The sequence below is a fragment of the Stigmatopora argus genome, chromosome 19 (assembly GCF_051989625.1).
Source record: "Stigmatopora argus isolate UIUO_Sarg chromosome 19, RoL_Sarg_1.0, whole genome shotgun sequence".
Lineage (NCBI taxonomy): Eukaryota > Metazoa > Chordata > Actinopteri > Syngnathiformes > Syngnathidae > Stigmatopora > Stigmatopora argus.
This window is the reverse complement of record NC_135405.1, coordinates 8202930-8228673: the sequence shown is the minus strand read 5'-3', so window position 1 is coordinate 8228673 and position 25744 is coordinate 8202930. Positions and strand designations below refer to the sequence as shown.

Sequence of the window (25744 nt, the reverse complement as noted above, 5' to 3'; positions counted from 1 at the left end):
ATTAGAAGCAATTCAAAAAGTAGTATCTATCCATGTACTCTATACTAAATCTCCTATGAATTTGCATGAATTTGCATGGAAAACAGTCAGTCATTCCTAAAAATCGAGGTGTAAAATGATTGTTTTGCTGTATTTTGAAAGGAAAGAATTTAAACTGAGTATGAATATTAATAATTATCATAAAAACTTGGGCAGAAAGACAAGATCGGGAAAAAACTTTTATTTACAATGTTCTCAGTGCAAATTATATTCACAAAATGACAACACAAAAAAACATGTACACTGTGTGTGTGTATGTGTGTGTGTGTGTGTGTGTGTGTGTGTGTGTGTGTGTGTGTGTGTGTGTGTGTGTGTGTGTGTGTAAAGAACTTTGATTTATACAACGTGAAGGAAAAGAGTGTTTTACCATCACTTTTCTACTTATTTGACTTTTTAACCCTCCGAGGAAAGTAAATGCAAGCTGAAGTCGAATGAAAATAAAAGCAACTTGCTTTCATCGTGTCCGTCAAAAATGGAAATGCGTTCATATTAGTAACTGGGGGGCCGGCGGAGAAGGAGAGTCCGAGTGTGGGGCTTCCACGCCGGCGTTGATGATCACACTGCTTTTGTTGCGTTCGCCGAGGAGGTCCGAGTCGTCGAGCGCGACTTGCGGCTTGTCGTCCTCCGCGACGTCGTCGGAGTCGCACTCGCTTCTCTCCTCGCTTTCGCAATCCGACTCGGCCGTCTCTTTGGGGTCTCTGCCGGATTCGGCCGTTCCGTCCGGCTCTTCTTTGTCTTTGTCCTTTTGCGCCTGGGCCTCCTTGGAATGTCGCCATTTCATCCGCCGGTTTTGGAACCACACTTTGACCTGTGCGCGCACAGGAAAACGCGCAACAACATTGTCACCGTGTTGCTCCTGAGTTTTAATATCAGCTAAATTTAAAAAAAAATACATACAAACATGAATTAACATTCTAATATTGTGGAAACACCAAATTTAAATTACAGATCGAGACTTAAGACTATTCAGACTTAAGACTTTCACGCAGTGAAAATCGTCGTTTTAATATCATGTCATATTATTATTAGTGTTTTAATGCTGTTCTTGTTTTTCTTTCGGTGTGTTTGTACTGTTTTCTTTAAACAGAATACATTGATAACAGATTTTTATGTCATCTCTCCTTTTTTTCGTTGTTTTATCATTATTTGATCATATTTGAATTGTTGTTTCAGAATGTTTTGCTTTTAATATTGCAGAATAACAAATGTCAGTCAAATGTACAGTAGAAAATCTCACATTGAAAGCCCATTATTTATTGTAGTCGTTAGTCCATTGGTTTTATGTATTTATTTCATTTCAGATGCAATATTTAAATCCTTGTTAAGAAAAGGGATATATGCTCGTGAAATGTATTTTAATTTTTGTTGCGTTTGTGGCTTTTTCTAGATCCAAATCTCAAAAAGGAAATGCAAGCGTGTGTACTATGTACATTAAAAACACACATTAAAGAATTAATGCATCATTTTATCCCTTTTCTGTGAAAATGGATTGACTTGTTTATATCTTTGTTTAAGGGACATTTCACTAGGTATGTTTGTCTTTTTGTGCATTATGTTGTGTGTTTGCTGTTTTACACCATTTTAGTTGCTCCTCAGAAATTGAATACTTATGGTGTCCACTTATTCATTATAAATTGTGTTTTTCCATCTTTTAGTTTTCTCCATTTTTGCCATGGAATTTGTTTTATCAAATACATTTTGTACCTGATTCAGAAATTAGATGCACTTCTCAGACAACAGCCATTAACAGGATTCACTACACGTTTTGCACCTCAAGAGAATTTAGCATCCACCATAGTTTGATTATATATCAATACACTATAAGATGGCATCAAAATAAAACATAACAAGGGATTTTTATATATTATATTAGTATGCTAATAATCCCATTTAAGAACCTATGTTATATCCACTAATAATAAAGGCTAATGACAATTATGGGCAAACAAATGTATTGGGTATAAGAAATGTAATGAAATCAATGACACTCGCGGAAGTTTGATTGGAAAAAGAATCATCTATGTATATATATATATATATATATATATATATATATATATATTTGAATGGATGTAAAATGGCATTTGTCGTAAGGAGGAATGCTAGACACATTTCATCTGCAGATTTCCATCAATTAACCCAACCACCAAAGTGTCATTGCCTGTATATATATTTTTTTTTTTGCCAACAGCAAAAAAAGGTAACGTGGTTGCAAGAGCCAACTTTTACCTGCGCATCAGTCAAGCCAAGCATGGCTGCCAGTTGCTTTCTGTCTGGCTTGGTGACGTATTTCTGGATCTCGAACCTTTTCTCCAGGCCTTTCCTCTGCAGGTTGGAGAAGACCGCCCTGGACCATGACCTTTTCCTCTTGTATGTCTGCGGCATCGTGTCTTTAGTGAGGACAGCGTACGGACCTGTTGATGGACCAAACATGAATAGAATCCTCAGAAAAAGCACAGCAGACATTTTTTTCCAATGCATATCCTTTCTTGGTGACTACCTGGGAAGGTGTCCTGAAACTGATGCTGGCCCGATTGTCTGCCACCGCTACCTAGTGAATTCATCATGGCGGCGGCGTCGCTCATCCCGGGCTCGATGGAAGCAAAGTAATGGCTGGCGGCAGGCTGAATGGGCATGTGGACACCTGACTGGCGGTGTGGGCTAATTATGGACACGAAATCTGTTTTGGAGGATGGACAAATGGACTTAAGTTGTGAAAAATATGTGGAAACGACACGTTAATGCTCGGGTGCTTTTGCGATGCTCAAGTATACTTTATGTCAATTGTGTTTCTGCAAACTGTCAGTTTGGAATGTGGCCCTCCCCAGGTGCCAGATTTTCACATCGTGTTTCATCCATAAAAGTTCAAACGAGGCAGGTGGGTCAACTTTTGGATCTGATTTAAAATCAACAACAATGTGGCCGGTTGCCTCGATTCAACTTTTGTGGATTACCTCAACTTGAATAACTGCATGGGAATAGACGTACTGTACATGAATAAAGATCACAACAGCTGTCAAAATTGGGTAAGGCTGGAGTTTGAAGTTTAAATTCTTGACCTATATTTCAAATATAAATAATACACATGTAGTGCTGTCAAAGGTAACGCATTCAAGCTTATCACTGACATCTTATATACCAATAATATATTTATGCAGGTAGTCTAATATTTGCTATAAAATATGGACTAAATATAAACCAGAATTCCTTTAAAGTGTCTCATTTGCATTATTCTGATCTGTTTTGTGTTATGTTTCCGTGAAGTCCAAAACATACATCTGTCCTCACCTCTTAACTTCTCCTTGCCTTTGGTGTCAAAATCCGTCGACAATATCCGATCGATTCCAAATTTGAGATCTTTGCTCGAAGGTGGGGGGCCCTGCGATGAATTCAGAGCCCCCCTGGATACAGAGGTGAGCTGTAGTCCTTGCCTGTGGTACGGAGACGCGGGGCTCAGCCTCGCCCCGTACACCGACGCGTGCGCCTCCCCCGGCCCGACTGGCGAGGGTCGCAACGGAGATCCCCCGGAGGACGCCCGCTGTTGACCCACGTGCACCATGAGGGCAGAGGAACCGGGCAAATTGTCCGCCTCACCGGCCTGGAGGAGTTCCGCGATGCAAAACGACGGTTTCTTGCCAGTGTCCACGGCAAAGCCTCCTGCGCAGTACGCGGACCAAAGGCTGAAATTGGAGGCGTAGAACGGGTTGAGCCCGGCGGTGTACATCCCGGAGGGTCCTAGTGGGTGTCAGGAAGGCTCAATGGAAAGGCATACGAGCGGCGACTAGTTTTTTTTGGACCAGCGGCTGTCAGAACAGAAGGAAGCACTCTTGCGCGACTCCCCAAAGTAAAACTGCAGAGTTGCGCTCTGCAAGTTCCACGCGCACTTTTGATTGGTTCCAGATTTAGCCAATGGGCTTTCGGCAGTTCACAGCATCATTTTTTTCCAGAGATGGATAGATGACTTTTAGGATACTTTAACCCTTTCAGAGACGTTGGAAACCTCATCAAAAGTTGACACCTTAAGAGCAAGTGATTCGTTTTGCTCATTTAGAATAGAAAACTTTTTTTCCTTTGACACATGGATTGAAAGAGTCAGAATTCATGATAATTTGAAGAAACTTAAATAATAGTTGGGATTAGACATTAACCATATAATTATAGTTATAGATAAGTTCATAAATTAATGTGATTAAAACGGACATTCATGAACTCAAAATGAACACAATCAGAAATACGCACCGAAACACACTTGATTTCTTTTCATTTATTTTTGAGTCATTGGATGCCTGATGGCCAAAACAGGAAGACTGAGAAGGAATGCTCACCTTTCAGTATAATTGATGGCAATAGACGTCAAATTAATGTTGACGGGGAGAGGGGGCTAAACGAGCTTCGTCGTCAATGGTAGACCAAGAAATAAAAATTATAATTCGAGCGTGAATGGCTTAAATATTAAACTTTATTTACTATATCTACTTAGTGTATTTTAGCACAACAAAAATTGATTCAATCATGAACAGTCATTTGAATTCCATTTAATGTTTATTGCAGATATAAAAAAGCAAGAAAGTGTTTCTTTATTGCCTTTTTGTAGGTTTGCTTTTTTGTTGATGTTTAAGACTTATTGTAAACAATTGTTTTATTTTTGTCATGCAGTTTGTGTAACTACCATAAGTGGACTTGGAGTATTTATGTCATCTGCATTCATCCTGTTTTGATGAGCTGTGATTGCTGTTAGATGAACGGAAACAACCCCTCAATTCGCTTCCAAAATAGAAGCTACTTTAGTATTTTAGGATACAACAGAAATCCTTATTTCTTCCGGAGCAGTAGAAGGAGGGGGCTGGGTGGTGATCCAAGGAAGAGGGGGTTGTGAGTTCATAATGACTGTTAGAACTTCCCTTTTTCAATATTTGTGCAAGTTTATCTCGACGCGCAAGTTGCACACTGACGCAAATCCGTCCCCATGCTCATAATAAACAGAGGAAATCTATTCCCCGTGAAAACGAAAACACAATTAACTTCAGAGGCCACGCTCCATCCGCAAAGACCCTCAAGATTCACACGCTGTGAGCCGGCCAGGGAAACCTTCAAATAAAATGAAAAAGTAATGGGAATGGGTCATTTTTTTCATTCACGCTCAGCAATTATCCGCAATCTACTTTGGCGACCAAAGTACTATAGGTATAATTGAACAAATTATTATTAATAATATCAGACTCCCCTGGGACATGTTTTGTGAAAACAATGGCTTGTGAAGGCCGCATTCATTAGTCTCATGGTCCATGTTGCCGGAAGCGCAGATGACCCTTGCTGCCTCCTATCATGATGTTTTCGAGTGACACTTTTCCCGGGTTAATTTTAGAAATGACATGTAACGTTTGCCCTCCATCGCGTAGTCAAAACAATCCAGGGAAGAGGATGTAGTTATTTCAGGTACTGATGAGCTTTGCAGTGGGAAGAATATACTAAGAAAACCTCAAGTGTTCCTTCATCAGTCTCACTACATTGGAAACAATAAATAATGATAAAAATAAGTGAGTCAGATTAAGTTCGATTTTCCTGATGATTAAAAGTAGAGTGGCAGCAAAATCCCCAAATTGCATGTTTTTTTTCTCCAATAAGTCAGGTTTTCTCCTCCAGTTTCCCAGTACTATGTTATTCCTTTTTGAAAATTATGACTTTCATACCATTCTTGCATTAGGTAAAAATTGTAGACACATCTGTTTCTTCCATCTTACATTGAATGTCACTATCCATGTTGTAAACCAGGCACATATCAGTCAAGTATAGTATATTTATGACAATTTAAATAAGCTGTGATCAGTTATGAATCCTACACCAAAAGTTAATTAAAACACTGGGAGACCTACAGAAAAAAGAAAAAACAGTGTTCTTTAGTGTTCTTGGTGTTGCTTTTATTATTGTGCTAATGCCAATTTTAAAAAAAGTCTACAGAAAAAAATCCATTATCATGTAAAAATAAAACTACAAAGAAATATGTTATGTTTTATCTCTAATGTAGTATTATTGTGTTGAGTGCAAAATTTGCAGTGAGTTCATAATGTTCTAGCACAATGGACAGTGACTTTAAAAAATATTTTTTTTCTCTCTCCAAATCTACAACCAAATTCAATTAAATTCAACATTTTTACTCACCCTTATACTCAGCTGCCAGTACAGTCACAAATTAACAGTACGATAAAATGCCTGAACTTTGCCATCTCATATCCGCAATATTTCCTTTTCAACATCTGGAAAAACGGCTTTAGACCTTTTATAACGTCATTTTTTTTACCATCGGGGATGCTGGCAGCCTGGTTTCTCATGCACTTTTTATTCATCTTTACATGTCATTGTGCGTACTTTTATACATAAAAATAACATTTTAGTGCATATGTACAAATGATTACAAAAGCCACACTTAAGGGACGGAGACAATGACTCATTTTTTCAGTCGATATGAGGAAAAATGGCTTTTCATGCTGGAGTCCAGCTGGATAGTTCACCTTTATTTCCCTTCCTCTGTGGAACTGTTAGATGAGCTCAGGTTACTGCCAGAATCAAATGCGCCTGCCTGCTTTAATAAGTGTACTTGAGTCTGTCTTGAACAATCAGCATTGAACAATAGGTGATGTTTTTACTTCTTTTTGTGTGGAAATGGATGCAAGATTTTACTTGGCCCTGTAGACTAAGAAACAAAAGATTAACTGAGTGCCAGAAGTTTTAATGGATTTTGACTGATCTTTCAAGACCGACAAAATATTGATATAGGATGTTTTATTTAAAAACATTGACTCTATTAAGTAAAGGAATATAGTCTCCATTTTTCAAAAGGAAAAAAGGGATGGGGTGGGGATAATTTAGTATTATTTGAGAATAGATTTTGAGAAAATGGGCCAGATGATCTTTTAACAAAGAGGCAGAACAGTGATTTATTTAAGGTGTGCGTTTTATTTGTATTTAGTCATAGTGACTGCAACATGTGACAACGTGACATTTTGTGAATACCTAGATGTACTTTGAATATTTATAGTTTTCATAGTTTGGCTCGGCCTGCGATGTATGTTTTTTTTCTCTCTGACACCACCGACAGCCTGTTATATTGTTTCATGGGCTATAGTTTTGTTAACAGATGCCTATTTACATGTTGTTCAACATTTTGCTATTGTTACTTTAACGTATGTTTGTTCTTGGTTTTTGATAAAATTAAAAATTGTGCCCACAAAATTGCAACTCATAGTCCAATGTGATTTAGACCATTTTCCCCTCTTCATTATATATTTTTATAGCTGGGGAAACTTATACTCGGGTGCGACTTATAGTCCGAAAAATTTGTGTTTTCATTCGTCTAAATGCATTTGACGCGTGCAGGACTAGGGTAGAAAAAAACACATTAAAACATTTTACATACTTTCTGTTTTCATCTATAGCAGTTGTTGTGGAAGGTGTGAACCTAAAAAAATGGGAGTTCAGTAAATGAACAACATGTCAATAAACCACACGTGTACCCAGGGCGGCCGCAGTCTCGACTACACTTGACGTCCACATTCGGGGGCCTATTGTTGTGGCCTGATTGTGTGTTTTTCAGGAAGTCTTATATCGGGCATAGGAAAAACTGGATGAGACGCGCCACACCGCAGCTCTTGCAGGATCAGAGGCTGAGCAAAATCAAATGAGTTCCATTATTACTAGGAGAATTATTGCTCCCCTCTGTACAGCTGCTGCTTGAGCCAAGATTACTATTTCTGGCAATGTTTGCCTTAGGAAGGAACTTTCGCAGATTTAATGGGACCTGGGCCATTGTGCAGAGCCTTCTGTATGGCACGCTGCCATTTTTACACACAGGCAGGGAAGAAAGAACTGAAGGGTACTAAAGATCATTCAAGACAAGGCACTCTCTTTTATTTTTGGGACAGTGAGCCTGAATGAACACAAAGCATGTCAAGGTCTCTCAGGTCGACGTGAACTCAAATGTTCTTCATATGATCTTTTCTACAAGGTTAAATGTCAGGCCCGGACTGAACATATGTCATGATGTGGATCGAGAGTGACTGTGTTGCATTTGGCAAGAAAACGGACAAGAAACTACAAAGAATTCTGCTAGGTTATTTCTTTTGAACTTCAATTATTCCGCAAGGGCCGACGCTCCTATAAAGAAGTCATTCCAGCCTGTAAAAATCAAATTAAATGTAATAGCAAGAGAAGTAATATGACAAGTTACATTTTCTATATAATTGTTATAGAGGACTTTTTCAGAAAGAGCTGGTGTAAATTGTCAAAGACGAGATAACCGTTCAATTTTGAGTAAAGGGGACATTTTAAGTACTTTGTCGTTCCTATTGTGCAAAACTAGCTTCTATACAGCATATCCTAGTCTATTGTATTTGGTAAAGTCTCACATACAGTCAACATTAAGTAACTGAAACAACTATATTTGTGTTGAATATACCCTTCAGTCATTTGAGTGAGATATTGGTCAACTGGCATGGTCTTTGTTACACAAGATCTAAAATCCACCACTGTTATTCCGTTACAAGCACATCGTTTTGGTGAATGACTTCATTTTGTGCTCTTTTGACCTTCTGCTGTCCTCATTCAAAGACACAAAGTGGTCATTAGCTTGACATTGGAGTGGTGCAGACTAATCACACTCACATTGACCTGCCCTGTGCTGTAAAGAAGCCAAGATTGCTGTAATGGGTGCTTTTAAGTTAGATGACGATGTGGCGACTTCGAAGGAAGCCATCTGTTTACATTGAAACAGATTTGAAATTATCTCAAAGGGGGCAGTTCATGCTTTTTTCTCATGTGCAAATGCACACGTGGCTAAATCATGCAAAACGGCAAACTAAATAAGAGAAAAGACTTATGGAATAGCTTATGATAACAAAACCACTACTGTTTTCTTCCATGGCAGGAATAACAGCAGCCTCTATATTACAACATTAAAAGTGATCGACTCTGGTTTGTAATATGGAGAATAGCCTCTCTATCATTCCCTTGGCAGTGTTGTATTACTTCAGTTGGTTTACCCAATACTTATTGTGGCCCAAATAAATAGTTGTCAAAGATTTGAAAATTATTCCTTGAATTTTTATGGATTTAAAAAATAAATAAACAGGTGTGTAGACTGTAGCCTTCACACACACAAAACTAGTATATTTATACTACCCATACAAATGAACTTATAATTGTTTTAAATGTAAATCTAGATTGCTCATAAATAGTAACACACTCGTATTTCCTTTCAAGGATGTGAAATGCTCTTTTAAAAAACGGTCTGATAGGATAAAATGTCTACTTTTTCATTTTATTTAGTGCATTGGGAAAAAAGGCTTCTTTTGTATATGTTCAAAAGGGAAATAATTGGATGTAAGGTGTTGATATGTTAATAAATAAAATAAGTTGAACACTAAACACTTTCCACAACTACATAATCACTGAATAAACAGAAGATATTTGTTGCGATGCAACATTTAATCCCAAAATAAATCATGCTATCTATCATCTGCTCAAACCGTTCACATACTTATTTTGTGCTGAGGGTCTGTATGTACAGTATAGAAGGGGAACATGGGCCTCCAAGGGACAATTTGCCCAGAAAACAGCTACTAGAAATTTGTTTGCACAAGGTCTCCAGAGCAGCTTCAGTTTTATTTATTGATTGATTTATTTTTTTAACTGTATTTTAATCCAGCATGTTGCATTCCAACAGGCCACAACATAAATCCCCACATCCAATTGCTTCTCTTGCTCTGTACTTAATCTCAATATCGTATTTATTTGTGATTATATTCACAAACCCTCATTTAGGCGTTGAGCTGACATTGATATAAAAAGGCATCATGTTTTACTGTGTAATATCTTTGAATTATTGTACTTTTCTGACTTCCTTCAAGCTGTGGAGTCATTCTGTTTAATGACCTGGATAAATGTGGACAGCATGTTTTCACCCATAACCAAAAAAGTATGTATCAGAAAGTAGAGTGACTTTAACTTGCTAACGTTGCACTGCTATCTAGAGGCAATACACAGTATTGTTGCGAATTAATACATTTTTAAGACGGAGCAGACATGCTTTTATGGAGTATTACGATTAACTAATTTGCTACAAAAAATGATCCAAAACATAGAGCAACCAAAAAAACCCAACATAAAATACTACTAATTCCAATGCTGGACACATTTGCCTTGTTGTTGTGGTCTACTATCTTAGGTCTATAGTACATATGTCACATAAATCATTGTGTCTATATGGCCGATTAACACATTTTCCTTCATCCTGTTTGAGGGCCATGTGTACAAATCTCAAGGGATCATTTGGTTTAACCTTTGGCCACCATTAAAGCATTACAAGGGTCCTCGGGGAGGATGTTGGGCTGACTCAGGATGTGCAAGCCAGGCAGGTGTCAGCTGCTGCTGGAGTGGTAATTGGCCCCTTTTTTACATTAAATTTAAAATATTAAAACACTATATTCTTCACCCGGGTATGCTTGAAAATATTGTGATTTAATGACAGTCCCTTTTTTCATTTACAGCAAAGTGAAATGATGTGGACGAACGATCTCAGTCATTGAGTCTCATTCCAAAACAAACATTGAGTCGTACCGTTGTATTAGAAGAGTATTTCCATAATAAAAAACATTTCAACATTTAATGCTATGGTGACAACGTTCAACATGTAGTGCCTCAGGCTGATAAAGTTCTGTTTTTTTTTTCTTGTAGGGGAAGGGGCATTTGGCAGTCTATTTAATCAGTCAGCATCATTAAAAAGCAATTGTAAAAAAATAAAATGAACTTAATTATCATATTAAAAAACTCTTTAAGAATTAAGAAACAGCCAGGCTGTAACTCACAAGTACAAACCATAAAACATCCTAGTGATTTTTAAAATGGTTTCTATTTTTCCCCATGTTATTTGCAAAACAACAGAAAGTACCTTGTTTAAAAGTCCATCTCTTACTAAAAAAGGCATAAAAAGGTACAGTGTTTTAACTTGAGGATGTGCAAAGCATATGATTGACTTAGCTTTCGTCAGATGTCGCCACCCTGCCATCTCCCAGGAGTCTTTCCCTTTCTTCTTCCACGCTGCTGTCCTCCTCTACGGCGGCCAGTCCAGCGCAGCACGGTATTCTAGCCAGGAGGGGGCGATGCAGTCCATTGTACAGGGCCGTTCCGACCAGCAGAACCAAAAATCCCAGCACCTGCAGTCCGAGGAACTTCTCCCAGCCCAGTGCCAGGCTCACCGCCCAGATGACCAGCGTTCGCAGGCTGTCCAGCACCATGCGGGTGGTGGCGCTGATCTCCTTGGTGACGCTGATGCCGGCGAAGTTGAAGAAGGCGATGCTCACTGTGTTGCCCAGCAGGGCCATCAAGATAAGAGGACGATATCCGATTTGACAGAAGGCATCCAGTGCGTCCTCTAGAACTTGTCGGGGGGTATTGCTGAGTTGGCCAACGTGGATGAAATACATGGGGATGAGCAGCAGTGACAGAACGAAAAAGCCAAAAAAACCTGGGTGAGAAAAGAGTGGTCAATCCATCATCTGTTTCTGTGTCTGTGTTTTTTTTTATTTTTTTTTTTATTTATTTATTTCATCGCAAGCAATGGAGTACTAAGTACTGAATTTCTCGGACTTGAAATGAAGAGGAAAAAAGGTTATATGCGTCACATTTTGGGGAGGGCAGTTTTTGATTTGATCAAGAACAAACATTAAAGTAAAAATAGTTAAATCAAGAACAACATGCAAAATAGGCCCAAGTTAATGTAAAATCTAGTTGGAAAACAACAACAGACTTTTTGTAACTTGATGTGTTGAAGTATTTAAAATATAAGAGTTATATACAAGTTAACAACTACGTGTAAACATCCACTGGCAATCTAATTATATTTTTTTATAGGTTACTTTTTTTTCTCTAGAATTACAAATGTCCCACATTTAGAAATTTAAAATCTAAACAATGAGACAAAAAGTTAATCTTACACTTTCCTGAGCTTGTATGATGTTTGTACTTTGATTTATAGGCAATGCCAGCATGTACTGTTGTTGTTGCCCTTTGAATTCTGCGTATTTAATTCCTTTTTCTGGTTATCTAACAGTGACACTCTTAAAACATTGCTTTACCCTCAATCCCAACGGCCCGCAGAGGATGGACGTCATGTTTGTAGACAAACTTTTCCTCTAGGACCATCTGCACAGCCACAACCACTTGAGCCATAATGATCAGGAGGTCGCCTGAGGGTCACAACAAAAGAGTTAAATATGAATGTCTGCAAATTTGCCCTCCTTACAACATATACGTTTACTTGATATTTTGTTAGGCAGCCAGCAGATGAAGCTGGTCACTTCTAATATGTACAATTACTACAGTAAAATTAAGATACCATACCATATTACTACTTTCAGTTATTCCAGCCCAAAAAGATAGCAGTGAACTAACTCCTCACCAGTGATGACATCACTGAGTTTGTGGGTATCATCATGATGTCCGCTGGTGAAGTCGGCGAGGCCCACTATGATCAGTCCAAGGATGGTGACGAGGATTCCGATCCACTGACTAAGCTTCAGCCGACGTCCGAGAAACGCCACCGACAGTAGACCCGTAAAGATGATGACGGCTCCTCGCAACATTTGGAAGCTGGACGCACTGGTCATGTTGAGAGCTATACACCAACACAGGGAATATATAAGGTGGTCAATGGGTTCTCTTAAAATAGTTCTAGACAATTTCTTAGGGGGGAAGAATTGACCTTATTTATGATATTTAAAATCATTTTGGTTATCTTTTTATTCCTTACATGTGTTTTTATTTTTGTTTTAGATTAAGTGACAATAATGAAGAAAATTAGAATTTTTCATAGTTCACAAATTTCACATTTTTATACTGATTTTACCTATTGTTATTCTCTTGACTACAAGGCAAAAATAAAAGACTTCAATTTTCTCAAAATCCAGCAGTGGGTCTAATAAACCAATCCCCTACTACTAGTAATTCTACTATCACTACTACTACCGCGACTACTGTGTTTTATAATCCGGTTAGCCTTCTTTTTGAAACACATTTTAAGATAGGTCTTTCATTAAAGGTTCACCTTAAAGTGCAGAAAATATGATGAGGATGCTGTCTCATTTTACTTTGTAGGACTACATTTTATTTGTTCTCGAGGCATTGTTTTCTTAAGTAACATCACTTACTGGAGTAAATTTTTTCTCTCGTTCAACTCGTTCCATCTCGTTACTTGAGTCTTATTTGTACATCCTACTGTGCTGCAACATTTAGTTTTGACAGTTGCCCTTTGTTTAAATGTTAATCATGAAACAAAAAAGAGAACTTAAAGTGGACTCATTAGGGAACCAAAAGAGCTAGTGTTACATCTGGGACAACTTACCGACATACATAGTTGAAGTGGCCAACATGTCACACATGGCGGGGGGGAAGAAGAGAAAAGGGCTGAAACTCTCCCCAGTGCTCATGTTGGGCTCCGGTCTGCGTCGGTCATGGCAAAGGAGGATGTAGAACACACCCAAACAGCTGAATTCTCCCAAAAACATTGCCACTGCCTGGTAAAGAGTCCCACACAAAAACAGGAAAGTAATTGGAATAACATTTTTTTTCTTGTTGTTCATTAACTCAACATGAGTATGTAATAATATTACTTTAAAACTATAAACCAAAGCAGTCACCTGGACAAATGGATGAGAGAAAGCATGTTCAGGCTCACCATTGCAACCTCGTGCACTAAACGTGTCTGCCCATCTGTCAAAAAAATGATCAGTTAAGTATATTTGCTCAATGTTCAAAAAAAATTGCTTTTATTTAATTAATGACACCCAAGGGAATGTTTGGTGCGGCTAAATTGTCAGAACTTAAGGAAATCAGTAACATCCATTCATAAATGGTAAGTCCTGCTTATCATCCAAATAAGGGTTTTAATTAAAGCATAGCCTATTAGTTCAAAAATATTTTGATGTCACTGTGCATAATAGCACAAAGTGTTAATCACACCATAAGCGGAAGTAGGTCTAAGACAAGACAGCAAAAAGGCGGACATAGCACTTCGCTCAAGCTCGCCCATCACGACAGGAATTGCAAAATAGACTTTTGACATCCAATATCTTGTATTTAAAAAGGTACAGTAAAATTACAGCAAAAAAGGCACAACGAAGGTTGCATGCTCTATCCGTCTCATGTGACTGTTGTGAAACTTAAGCTATTAGTAGCTTTAAGCATGTCCCCGCCTGCAATCTGGACCACCTTGTAAAAGCTGCACTAGATAATTTGAACTTTAAACGGCAAGGTTTCTCAGCTGACTCGCTAACAATGAGATCAAGACATCGAGTCAGACAGCAGAATGCTGACACAACACAATTGTCAGGGAAGTCAAGCATTAAGAAATATTACTGACTCGTCAACAGCCAATCATAAATACATTTAAAAAATGTACTTTACTTTAAATGCATTTTAGAATAGTGTGTCAAAATATATTTGGTTGAAGAATCATAACTAAATTGGCTGAAAACCAATTCAGGGTTTATCCCACCTACTGCTTGTTTTTGCCTGGGATAGGCTCACATGATTGAATGGAATTAAATATTTCATATTTCAAGCATGTTTTATCAAGCTTTATTGAGATCATTACAATATTACCATGTCACTACTTTGGATGAAGCTTGGTTTCCTCATGGCAAAGAATGATTATCTTACTTTGCAAACCACAACAATGTCTACTAAATGGGTCAGTGTTGTTTTGAAAATAAAAATTATCAGGCTGCAGTTGTCTACATGAAATAACGATCGTCTACAAAATACATCACATAAATCCACTTTCTTTTCAAGATTAGCTGTAGCGTTAGCTCTATGGTTAGATTTAGCGCGGTAAAGACACCATAAGGTTTAGGGTTGGAGATATGTTTAAACATAACCCTAAACCTAAGCCTATCCCAGCGCAAATTCTAACCATAGAGCTAACCCCGACGCTAATCCCGACGCTAACCCCAACACTAACCTCGACGCTAACCCCAACGCTAACCACGATGCTAACCCCGACGCTAACCCAGACGCTAACCCCGACGCTAACCCTAATTCAAACCATAACCCTAACGCTGACCCTACCGCGAACCCTACCGCGAACCCTAACGCGAACCCCAACGCGAACCCTAACGCTAACCCCAACGCGAACCCTAACGCTAACCCCAACGCTAACCCCAACGCTAACCCCAACGCTAACCCCAACGCTAACCCCAACGCTAACCCCAACGCTAACCCCAACGCTAACCCCAAGGCTAACCCCAACGCTAACCCCAACGCTAACCCCAACGCTAACCCCAACGCTAACACCAACGCTAACACCAACGCTAACACCAACGCTAACACCAACGCTAACACCAACGCTAACCCCAACGCTAACCCCAACGCTAACCCCAACGCTAACCCCAACGCTAACCCCAACGCTAACCCCAACGCTAACCCCAACGCTAACCCCAACGCTAACCCCAACGCTAACCCCAACGCTAACCCCAACGCTAACCCTAACGCAAACCCTAACGCAAACCCTAACCCTAACGCAAACCCAAACCCTAACGCAAACCCTAACGCAAACCCTAACGCAAACCCAAACCCTAACGCAAACCCAAACCCTAACGCAAACCCAAACCCTAACGCAAACCCAAACCCTAACGCAAACCCAAACCCTAACGCAAACCCTAACGCAAACCCTAACGCAAACCCTAACGCAAACCCTAACGCAAACCCGAACGCAAACCCGAACGCAAACCCGAACGCTAACCCTAACGCAAACCCGAACGCTAACCCTAACGCTAACCCTAACGCTAACCCTAACGCTAACCCTAACGCTAACCCTAACGCTAACCCTAACGCTAACCCTAACGCTAACCCTAACGCTAACCCTAACGCTAACCCTAACGCTAACCCTAACGCTAACCCTAACGCTAACCCTAACGCTAACCCTAACGCTAACCCTAACCCTAACCCTAACGCTAACCCTAACGCTAACCCTAACGCAAACCCTAACGCAAACCCTAACGCAAACCCTAACGCAAACCCTAACGCAAACCCCCACGCAAACCCTAACCCTAACCCTAACCCTAACGCTAACCCTAACGCTAACCCTAACGCTAACCCTAACGCTAACCCTAACGCTAACCCTAACGCTAACCCTAACGCTAACCCTAACGCTAACCCTAACGCTAACCCTAACGCTAACCCTAACGCTAACCCTAACGCTAACCCTAACGCTAACCCTAACGCTAACCCTAACGCTAACCCTAACGCTAACCCTAACGCTAACCCTAACGCTAACCCTAACGCTAACCCTAACGCTAACCCTAACGCTAACCCTAACGCTAACCCTAACGCTAACCCTAACGCTAACCCTAACGCTAGCCCTAACGCTAGCCCTAACGCTAACCCTAACGCTAACCCTAACGCTAACCCTAACGCAAACCCTAACGCAAACCCTAACGCTAACCCTAACGCTAACCCTAACGCTAACCCTAACGCTAACGCTAACCCTAACCCTAACGCAAACCCTAACGCAAACCCTAATGCAAACCCTAACCCTAACGCAAACCCTAGCCCTAACGCAAACCCTAGCCCTAACCCTAACGCTAACCCTAACGCTAACCCTAACGCTAACCCTAACGCTAACCCTAACGCAAACCCTAACGCAAACCCTAACGCAAACCCTAACGCTAACCCTAACGCTAACCCTAACGCTAACCCGAACGCTAACCCGAACGCTAACCCGAACGCTAACCCGAACGCTAACCCTAACGCTAACCCTAACGCTAACCCTAACCCTAACGCTAACCCTAACGCTAACCCTAACGCAAACCCTAACGCAAACCCTAACGCTAACCCTAACGCAAACCCTAACGCTAACCCTAAGGCTAACCCTAAGGCTAACCCTAAGGCTAACCCTAAGGCTAACCCTAAGGCTAACCCTAAGGCTAACCCTAAGGCTAACCCTAACGCTAACCCTAAGGCTAACCCTAACGCAAACCCTAACGCAAACCCTAACGCAAACCCTAACGCAAACCCTAACGCAAACCCTAACGCTAACCCTACGCTAACCCTACGCTAACCCTAACGCTAACCCTAACGCAAACCCTAACGCAAACCCTAACGCTAACCCTAACGCAAACCCTAACGCAAACCCTAACGCTAACCCTAACGCTAACCCTAACGCTAACCCTAACGCTAACGCTAACCCTAACGCTAACCCTAACGCTAACCCTAACGCTAACGCTAACCCTAACGCTAACCCTAACGCTAACCCTAACGCTAACCCTAACGCTAACCCTAACGCTAACCCTAACGCTAACCCTAACGCTAACCCTAACGCTAACCCTAACGCTAACCCTAACGCTAACCCTAACGCTAACCCTAACGCTAACCCTAACGCTAACCCTAACGCTAACGCTAACCCTAACGCTAACCCTAACGCTAACCCTAACGCTAACCCTAACGCTAACCCTAACGCTAACCCTAACGCTAACCCTAACGCTAACCCTAACGCTAACCCTAACGCTAACCCTAACGCTAACCCTAACGCTAACCCTAACGCTAACCCTAACGCTAACCCTAACGCAAACCCTAACGCAAACCCTAACGCAAACCCTAACGCAAACCCTAACGCAAACCCTAACGCAAACCCTAACGCAAACCCTAACCCTAACGCAAACCCTAACCCTAACGCAAACCCTAACCCTAACGCAAACCCTAACCCTAACGCAAACCCTAACGCAAACCCTAACGCAAACCCTTACCCTAACCCTAACGCAAACCCTAACGCAAACCCTAACCCTAACCCTAACGCAAACCCTAACCCTAACGCAAACCCTAACGCAAACCCTAACGCAAACCCTTACGCAAACCCTAACGCAAACCCTAACGCAAACCCTAACGCAAACCCTAACGCAAACCCTAACGCTAACCCTAACGCTAACCCTAACGCTAACCCTAACGCTAACCCTAACGCTAACCCTAACGCTTACCCTAACGCTAACCCTAACGCTAACCCTAACGCAAACCCTAACGCTAACCCTAACGCTAACCCTAACGCTAACCCTAACGCTAACCCTAACGCTAACCCTAACGCTAACCCTAACGCTAACCCTAACGCTAACCCTAACGCTAACCCTAACGCTAACCCTAACGCTAACGCTAACCCTAACGCAAACCCTAACGCAAACCCTAACGCAAACCCTAACGCAAACCCTAACGCAAACCCTAACGCAAACCCTAACCCTAACGCAAACCCTAACCCTAACGCAAACCCTAACGCAAACCCTAACGCAAACCCAAACCCTAACCCTAACGCTAACCCTAACGCTAACCCTAACGCTAACCCTAACGCTAACCCTAACGCTAACCCTAACGCTAACCCTAACGCTAACCCTAACGCTAACCCTAACGCTAACCCTAACGCTAACCCTAACGCTAACCCTAACGCTAACCCTAACGCTAACCCTAACGCTAACCCTAACGCTAACCCTAACGCTAACCCTAACGCTAACCCTAACGCTAACCCTAACGCTAACCCTAACGCTAACCCTAACGCTAACCCTAACGCTAACCCTAACGCTAACCCTAACGCTAACCCTAACGCTAACCCTAACGCTAACCCTAACGCTAACCCTAACGCTAACCCTAACGCTAACCCTAACGCTAACCCTAACGCTAACCCTAACGCTAACCCTAACGCAAACCCTAACGCAAACCCTAACGCAAACCCTAACCCTAACGCAAACCCTAACCCTAACGCAAACCCTAACGCAAACCCTAACGCAAACCCAAACCCTAACCCTAACGCTAACCCTAACGCTAACCCTAACGCTAACCCTAACGCTAACCCTAACGCTAACCCTAACGCTAACCCTAACGCTAACCCTAACGCTAACCCTAACGCTAACCCTAACGCTAACCCTAACGCTAACCCTAACGCTAACCCTAACGCTAACCCTAACGCTAACCCTAACGCTAACCCTAACGCTAACCCTAACGCTAACCCTAACGCTAACCCTAACGCTAACCCTAACGCTAACCCTAACGCTAACCCTAACGCTAACCCTAACGCTAACCCTAACGCTAACCCTAACGCTAACCCTAACGCTAACCCTAACGCTAACCCTAACGCTAACCCTAACGCTAACCCTAACGCTAACCCTAACGCTAACCCTAACGCTAACCCTAACGCAAACCCTAACGCAAACCCTAACGCAAACCCTAACGCAAACCCTAACCCTAACGCAAACCCTAACCCTAACGCAAACCCTAACCCTAACGCAAACCCTAACGCAAACCCTAACGCAAACCCTAACGCAAACCCTAACGCAAACCCTAACGCAAACCCTAACGCAAACCCTAACGCAAACCCTAACGCAAACCCTAACGCAAACCCTAACGCAAACCCTAACGCAAACCCTTACCCTAACCCTAACGCAAACCCTAACGCAAACCCTAACCCTAACGCAAACCCTAACCCTAACGCAAACCCTAACCCTAACGCAAACCCTAACGCAAACCCTAACGCAAACCCTTACGCAAACCCTAACGCAAACCCTAACGCAAACCCTAACGCAAACCCTAACGCAAACCCTAACGCTAACCCTAACGCTAACCCTAACGCTAACCCTAACGCTAACCCTAACGCTAACCCTAACGCTTACCCTAACGCTAACCCTAACGCTAACCCTAACGCAAACCCTAACGCTAACCCTAACGCTAACCCTAACGCTAACCCTAACGCTAACCCTAACGCTAACCCTAACGCTAACCCTAACGCTAACCCTAACGCTAACCCTAACGCTAACCCTAACGCTAACCCTAACGCTAACCCTAACGCTAACGCTAACCCTAACGCTAACCCTAACGCAAACCCTAACGCTAACCCTAACGCAAACCCTAACGCAAACCCTAACGCAAACCCTAACGCAAACCCTAACGCAAACCCTAACGCAAACCCTAACGCAAACCCTAACCCTAACGCAAACCCTAACGCAAACCCTAACCCTAACGCAAACCCTAACCCTAACGCAAACCCTAACCCTAACGCAAACCCTAACGCAAACCCTAACCCTAACGCAAACCCTAACCCTAACGCAAACCCTAACGCAAACCCTAACCCTAACGCAAACCCTAACCCTAACGCAAACCCTAACCCTAACGCAAACCCTAACCCTAACGCAAACCCTAACCCTAACGCAAACCCTAACCCTAACGCAAACCCTAACCCTAACGCAAACCCTAACCCTAACGCAAACCCTAACCCTAACCCTAACGCAAACCCTAACCCTAACGCAAACCCTAACCCTAACGCAAACCCTAACCCTAACGCAAACCCTAACCCTAACGCAAACCCTAACGCAAACCCTAACCCTAACGCAAACCCTAACCCTAACGCAAACCCTAACCCTAACGCAAACCCTAACGCATTCCTAACGCAAACCTCATTCTAAACATAACCCTTATTCGAAACGTAACCCTAACCCTATCTCAGCCAGCGCGGTATAGAAACCCTAACTGTTAGGTTTCTATACCGCGCTGGAAAGATAGGGGTAGGGTTACGTTTCGAATAAGGGTTATGTTTAGAATCAGGGTTAGCGTTAAGGTTAGGTTTGCGCAGGAAAGAAACCCTGACCGTTAGGGTTTCTATACCGCGCTGGGATAGGGTTAGGGTTACGTTTAGAATTAGGGTTATGTTTAGAATCAGGGTTAGGCGCAGGGGTTGCCAAGTTGAGTCATCGAGAGACCCTATCCAGTTTTTTCCATATCTCCCACCTCTACCTCTCCTGAATGAAATCATCAACTAATCAGCCATCTGTCCAGAAGCTCCATACCGATTATTTGATTCAGGTGTTTTGGTGGAGGGAGACATGTAAAACAGACTTAATAGGGGCTCTCCAGGAGCGGACTTGGCCACCCCTGCTGTAGACTTAGCCTAGCATCACAACACAAAATGAGGTTAAAAATCAATGAATAAAAAGTGCACTTACTTTGCCGACAGGGTGTTAATAGAGCCTGTTATTAACATGAGTCCCGCGAGGAACAGTTGGTATTTTGTCCACGCCATGCTAAGTATAATGAATGAGACAAATGAAGTGGCGACAAGAGAAACCACCGAGTAGTCTCTTCTCTCCGTGGTATCCTAGCAGACTCTGAACGCCACATGACGAAGCAGTCAGCTGACCACCCCGACCCAACAATATGCTACCATCATCGTCTGTAGGAATTTTAACCACATTTTAAAGTACAGAGTTTGTGTACACAATCCAAGTTATCACATGTCGAGTAATGACAGGGATAAACATGTTCTATCGCGTCAAATAAATGACACATCATCAGGTATTTGGAGAGCACGCCAACTACTATTTTAAAGAATAGCAGTTTTTAACATAAAACTGGGTGGTTACTGCCATATTGAAACACTTAACCCATAACTAATTCATCTCATTCTTTTTAATATCTGAAAAGATATTAATAGAATATTAACAACGCTAGCATGATACAGATTTTTTTTTAAACAGTAATACAAATTTAGCGAGATGTGCCTGCTGTCGAACACTAGAGGGGGACAAATACCAGCAACAGTAGATAGAAAATACTAAATACAAAAAATATTTCTAAAAAAGACTTGTTCAAATGAATAAATGATTGACTATAACATTTGGAATTCAAGTATTTTGACCTTTATATTTGAATGGAGTAAAGTCGTTGTGAACCAGAGTTACAGGTACTGTGTGCGTGTTAACTATGTAGTAAAAATAAATAATATTATATATATATATCATCATTTTTTTTCAAGAAATGTAACGACAACATTGTGTTCTCTGCAGAAGCAGCACGTTTTTACTTCCACTCGAGAATCAACTGCTGACACGGAGGAAGTAAGCATCATAGTCAGACCTCTGAAATGTCACATGACAGCTTCGTGCGACTGCTCCTCAAAACCTTCCCGCACTGTGGCTCAAGCAAACCTGACCTTTGTTTTGCACAAACACTTATGCATTGCTCACTTATGCATACTTTACACACGTCACTGATGAATCTCTGCAATTATTTAAAATGCTTATTCAGCCTCGTCTTCTCATGCATGTCATGCACTCTGTACTTTTCTCATCATCTGTTTTCTTCAGATGCAGTGTATTCTTCAAACCAAATGGAAATATATGACTTGACAATAGGGCGGCCATATGGGTTGAGTGGTTAGCGTGTCGGCCTCACTCACATTCACACGTCCTGGCTTGATAAGATGTATATTTAGCCAGTCAAGGATGTGTTCATCTTTAAGCCCCCTTTCAGAGCTTTGAAAATCAAATTTCACGCATTTAACAAACTTGAATATGAGGTGTTGTTATCACTCTGATCACTGAAATGTGAAAACTTGTGAGACGGTGGAAGTTTCTGTTATTGGATAATGTTCGCCCTGTCAGCATCAGCTAATATTTCTCACATCTGTTTATAGAATTGTATGTTTGATCAGTTAAATTAGTATGTTTAAATGTCCTAGCAATGAGTTTTGATTGTATGTGCTTAAATAAGCATAGCAGAGAGACTAAAGTGAGACCTCTATTCACTTTATATGATTTAATTGCGCAATATTTCTCTTAGGTTTTCCGTATAATGCAACAAAATGTTTATTTGTATTAGTATTACAAAGTACTAAAATGTTAAAATGCACGACAAGCCATTAAAATTTAGTCGCTTTACTACAATGTGTGAACCATTTCTTTATACCTATCATGACTTTATAGTACTGAAAGGCATTTATTAGCCTTGTGTTTTATAATGCACTAAATTGTGGATCTAATCACTGATTAATAACATGATTGTTAATGATGACCATGGGTCTTAAATGACTGTTGAAGCGATAGCGATAAATTAGGGTAACTTTTATTGCGTATCCATAGATACCACTATTTGAAATAAAATCTTGCTTGTGCAAACATAAATACAGATTTTTATCGAAACATTCTCTCTCACCATAGGAACTATGGTTCACTTCTCTTTTGTGAATTTCCTGAGTGGGCATCCTAGAGAGGTCGACCTCAAACTAAAAAAAGCAATGTCAACATCAATACTCAATAATATATACAGTCAAGAAAATATATTCTATTTGTTTTGATGGCATGAGTGTAGGCTGTAGAAGACATTCTATCTAAATTTCTTTGCTTGCTGTTTTATTTTTCAATGTGACTTCTAATCTCACACATCAAGTTCACTTTAAGCAGGAAGTTAACTAAATGCTTCATAACCCTGAGTGTGCATTTTAGGAGATGACCAATTCCCGCAGTGACGCGGCCACGCCTGACCTGTGGCCTGCTGTCCAGTCTGTCCGCGCCTGCTCTGAGATCAGTAGCTACTGTATCAGCAACACGCTAGGGCAGTTGTTGTGACTGCGTGCAAGCCACCGAGGGGCTGTCATTGGTTATGCAAGCCGGAATCCAGCGGGTCTAATAGCCATAACTGGTCTTTGCACGGTCACAAGAGGCCATTAAAACATGTCGCTTTTAGAAAAAGTCTGATTCCTTTGAGAATTTCAAAGGCAGATTGAAATGTAAATGTTTAATTCATCCTGGCACAGTTACTTTATATGGTGCTTTTGCATCAAAACCAAGACCACAAAGAATTTTGAAAAGTCACTTTATGGCTTTGAAAGGATAGTCATTGAATTCAGGGACAGTTTAGTTCCAACTTTTTTAAAAGCATAGATAAATCAGGGTCATTTATCTGCACTTTTTAGACTTTGGTAGACATTTTACTTTGATTATAAAGGTTCTGTTGTGTAGAGTGTAACTGCAGCCTAATGCACAATGTTTACTGGCCAAATTATGAAAATATCACTGAATTAAGTCAGCACAAGAAGCTTAAATTCAACTTACATTACTACCTGTTTCATATCTTGCTTTTAACACTAGGTGGAGGCATTCACTTAAATAGTGCTTCTTCATTAGCTGAGGAGTTAAAGCCTGAGAACATGTTGAAATCATTATAAGATGCTGCATTGAATGTCAGTTGTTTTACATAAATAAACTTCTTTTAAAAAAATATCCCATTCAAGACCTGTTGAATTCAATGTCATTAGAAACCAAAGTACTTATACGTGCAAAACTATTACCTCAATTGTATCATTCTTGCAAACAATATTTGAGTATGGATTACTTCTGTAATCACTACAGCGCCAATCTGGCCTGGCCAAACTGGTAATGATCTTTTCCACAAGGTCTAGCAGATTTTACTGCAAATCTTCTGGAAGGACACTTAATCATAAGTGACACTAGAACAGCAGTGCGTACTATATGACGCTAATCTCAGTGGAAGTCAGAAACATTTCTCAGCCTCTCAGCGTTTTTCAGCTTTCAAGAAATAAACAGTACAGTAAAATCTGCCGGGAAAGCCGAATTTGATACCTGTTACAGTGCCTTGTATATTGATTTAGTAGTACAGATGATATTTCAAAATATGAACAATTCACTGATATTCATTTCTGAAACAAGATTTCCATTAAGTGTTCATATTTACATGCACATAATTAGAGCCTGATCTGTAAAACATATTTTTTTGTCTGTTCAAAGAAGCTTGAGGGCTTAAGGACAGCACTGTGACACATCATTCCTGCAGCACTACAACAAGAGGGTGTTGCCTTTTTTGTTTTTGAACCAAATGTAATGTGACAACAGGGATGGGCATGTTTCAAAAAATTAGATGACAAGATTACATTGAGTGACGTCATAAAATGTAACATTGGTGACATTCAGCCGCCCATTAATGTACACAAAAACTGATATTGCATCTTTGCTAACAGCTTCAGCTGATGGAATGGATGGATTGAGCAAGTGGCAACAGTTTGGCAAAACAACATAGCTGTGAGAAGCTATGTCACTGAAATAATTACAGAGGATATGTATGGGAGATGGGGGGGTCGGTACCCGAGTCAACGGCTGGAGGTCACAGTTATGCAACAGCAGTGATGTCGCAGCATCACATAAAATGATAACCTCTGCAGTATCTGCTTTGCTGCGTGCCCTTTTCTTAGATTTAAAAACATATATCAGCCATTTAATTCACTGCGATTAACTCTATTCTAATTTTTTACCCATGTGCACACATTCAAGTGCATCACACTGAACAAATGATTCTACTTTAAATGTTTTTAATGGTAATAATAATAACCTTTGAGGCATACTCCAAACCTCTTGAAAATAAAAAAGTGTTTTTTTTCTTACCTAAATTACAGAAAGATGGCTTGTATAGCAGGTCAGTTTTGGAAAGGTTTGTAATTTGGTGAATGGTGGATGTACTGTACTGTACATTGTACTGCATCATGTTACATTGTGGGCTTAACGTTACATAGCCAGATTAACAAAAACTAGAACCAATTTGTACAGAATGATGTCACGCTTTTAGTGAATCAATTCATTACTATGTCTATTTTAGTTTTATTAACTCATTGCCTACCATTAACAACAATAGATATCCAATTTGATTAAATTGGAAGGAAGGCTGCTAATGCTTATGTTTCAGTGCGATTGAAGGCACAATCCATTTTAGATGGGGAAGTAGTACAGCCAAGTAAAATTTCAAAATCTTCCATACAATATCTTAGAGTTGAATAATAGAACAACCCTCAATTTGAAATGTAAAGAAATTTTCAAAATGATACAAGCTCTTTTTCATGTAT

The 25744-nt window shown here is 40.7% G+C and overlaps 2 protein-coding genes across 5 annotated transcripts; both read right to left on the bottom strand.

Annotated features, from left to right (window-relative positions):
• Positions 1-239: 239 nt before the first annotated feature.
• Positions 240-3874, bottom strand: hlx1 (H2.0-like homeo box 1 (Drosophila)). 3 transcript variants are annotated; one of them, XM_077587441.1, is made up of 4 exons: positions 3328-3874; positions 2540-2719; positions 2263-2453; positions 240-847 (listed from the first exon to the last, which is right to left on the bottom strand). In XM_077587441.1, exons 1-4 carry the CDS (start codon positions 3761-3763, stop codon positions 524-526), a joined length of 1131 nt encoding a protein of 376 aa, XP_077443567.1. In that variant the 5' UTR covers positions 3764-3874; the 3' UTR covers positions 240-523. The 3 variants fall into 3 exon arrangements, with proteins under 3 accessions (XP_077443567.1, XP_077443569.1, XP_077443570.1); XM_077587443.1 differs by having other exon boundaries at positions 2269-2453; XM_077587444.1 differs by lacking the exon at positions 2540-2719 and having other exon boundaries at positions 2269-2453.
• A 6656-nt stretch (positions 3875-10530) lies between these two features.
• On the bottom strand, positions 10531-21329 carry slc35f6 (solute carrier family 35 member F6). Of its 2 annotated transcripts, none has more exons than XM_077587315.1 (6): positions 21060-21329; positions 13766-13800; positions 13433-13604; positions 12491-12706; positions 12168-12278; positions 10531-11557 (listed from the first exon to the last, which is right to left on the bottom strand). In XM_077587315.1, exons 2-6 carry the CDS (start codon positions 13766-13768, stop codon positions 11067-11069), a joined length of 993 nt encoding a protein of 330 aa, XP_077443441.1. In that variant the 5' UTR covers positions 13769-13800; positions 21060-21329; the 3' UTR covers positions 10531-11066. The 2 variants fall into 2 exon arrangements, with proteins under 2 accessions (XP_077443441.1, XP_077443440.1); XM_077587314.1 differs by having other exon boundaries at positions 13728-13800; positions 21060-21328.
• Positions 21330-25744: the final 4415 nt, after the last annotated feature.

Coding starts and splice junctions, on each gene's coding strand:
- hlx1 (XM_077587441.1), bottom strand. CDS start 3,763: ATGTACACCGCCGGGCTCAACCCGTTCTACGCCTCCAATTTCAGCCTT. Junction 2,720..3,327: donor AGGCAAGGAGAAGTTAAGAG/GTGAGGACAGAT, acceptor CCTCCAAAACAG/ATTTCGTGTCCATAATTAGC. Junction 848..2,262: donor TGACTGATGCGCAGGTAAAA/GTTGGCTCTTGC, acceptor GTGCGCGCACAG/GTCAAAGTGTGGTTCCAAAA.
- slc35f6 (XM_077587314.1), bottom strand. CDS start 21,136: ATGGCGTGGACAAAATACCAACTGTTCCTCGCGGGACTCATGTTAATA. Junction 13,801..21,059: donor ATTAACACCCTGTCGGCAAA/GTAAGTGCACTT, acceptor TTTTTTTGACAG/ATGGGCAGACACGTTTAGTG. Junction 11,558..12,167: donor GCGGGCCGTTGGGATTGAGG/GTAAAGCAATGT, acceptor TTTCTCACCCAG/GTTTTTTTGGCTTTTTCGTT.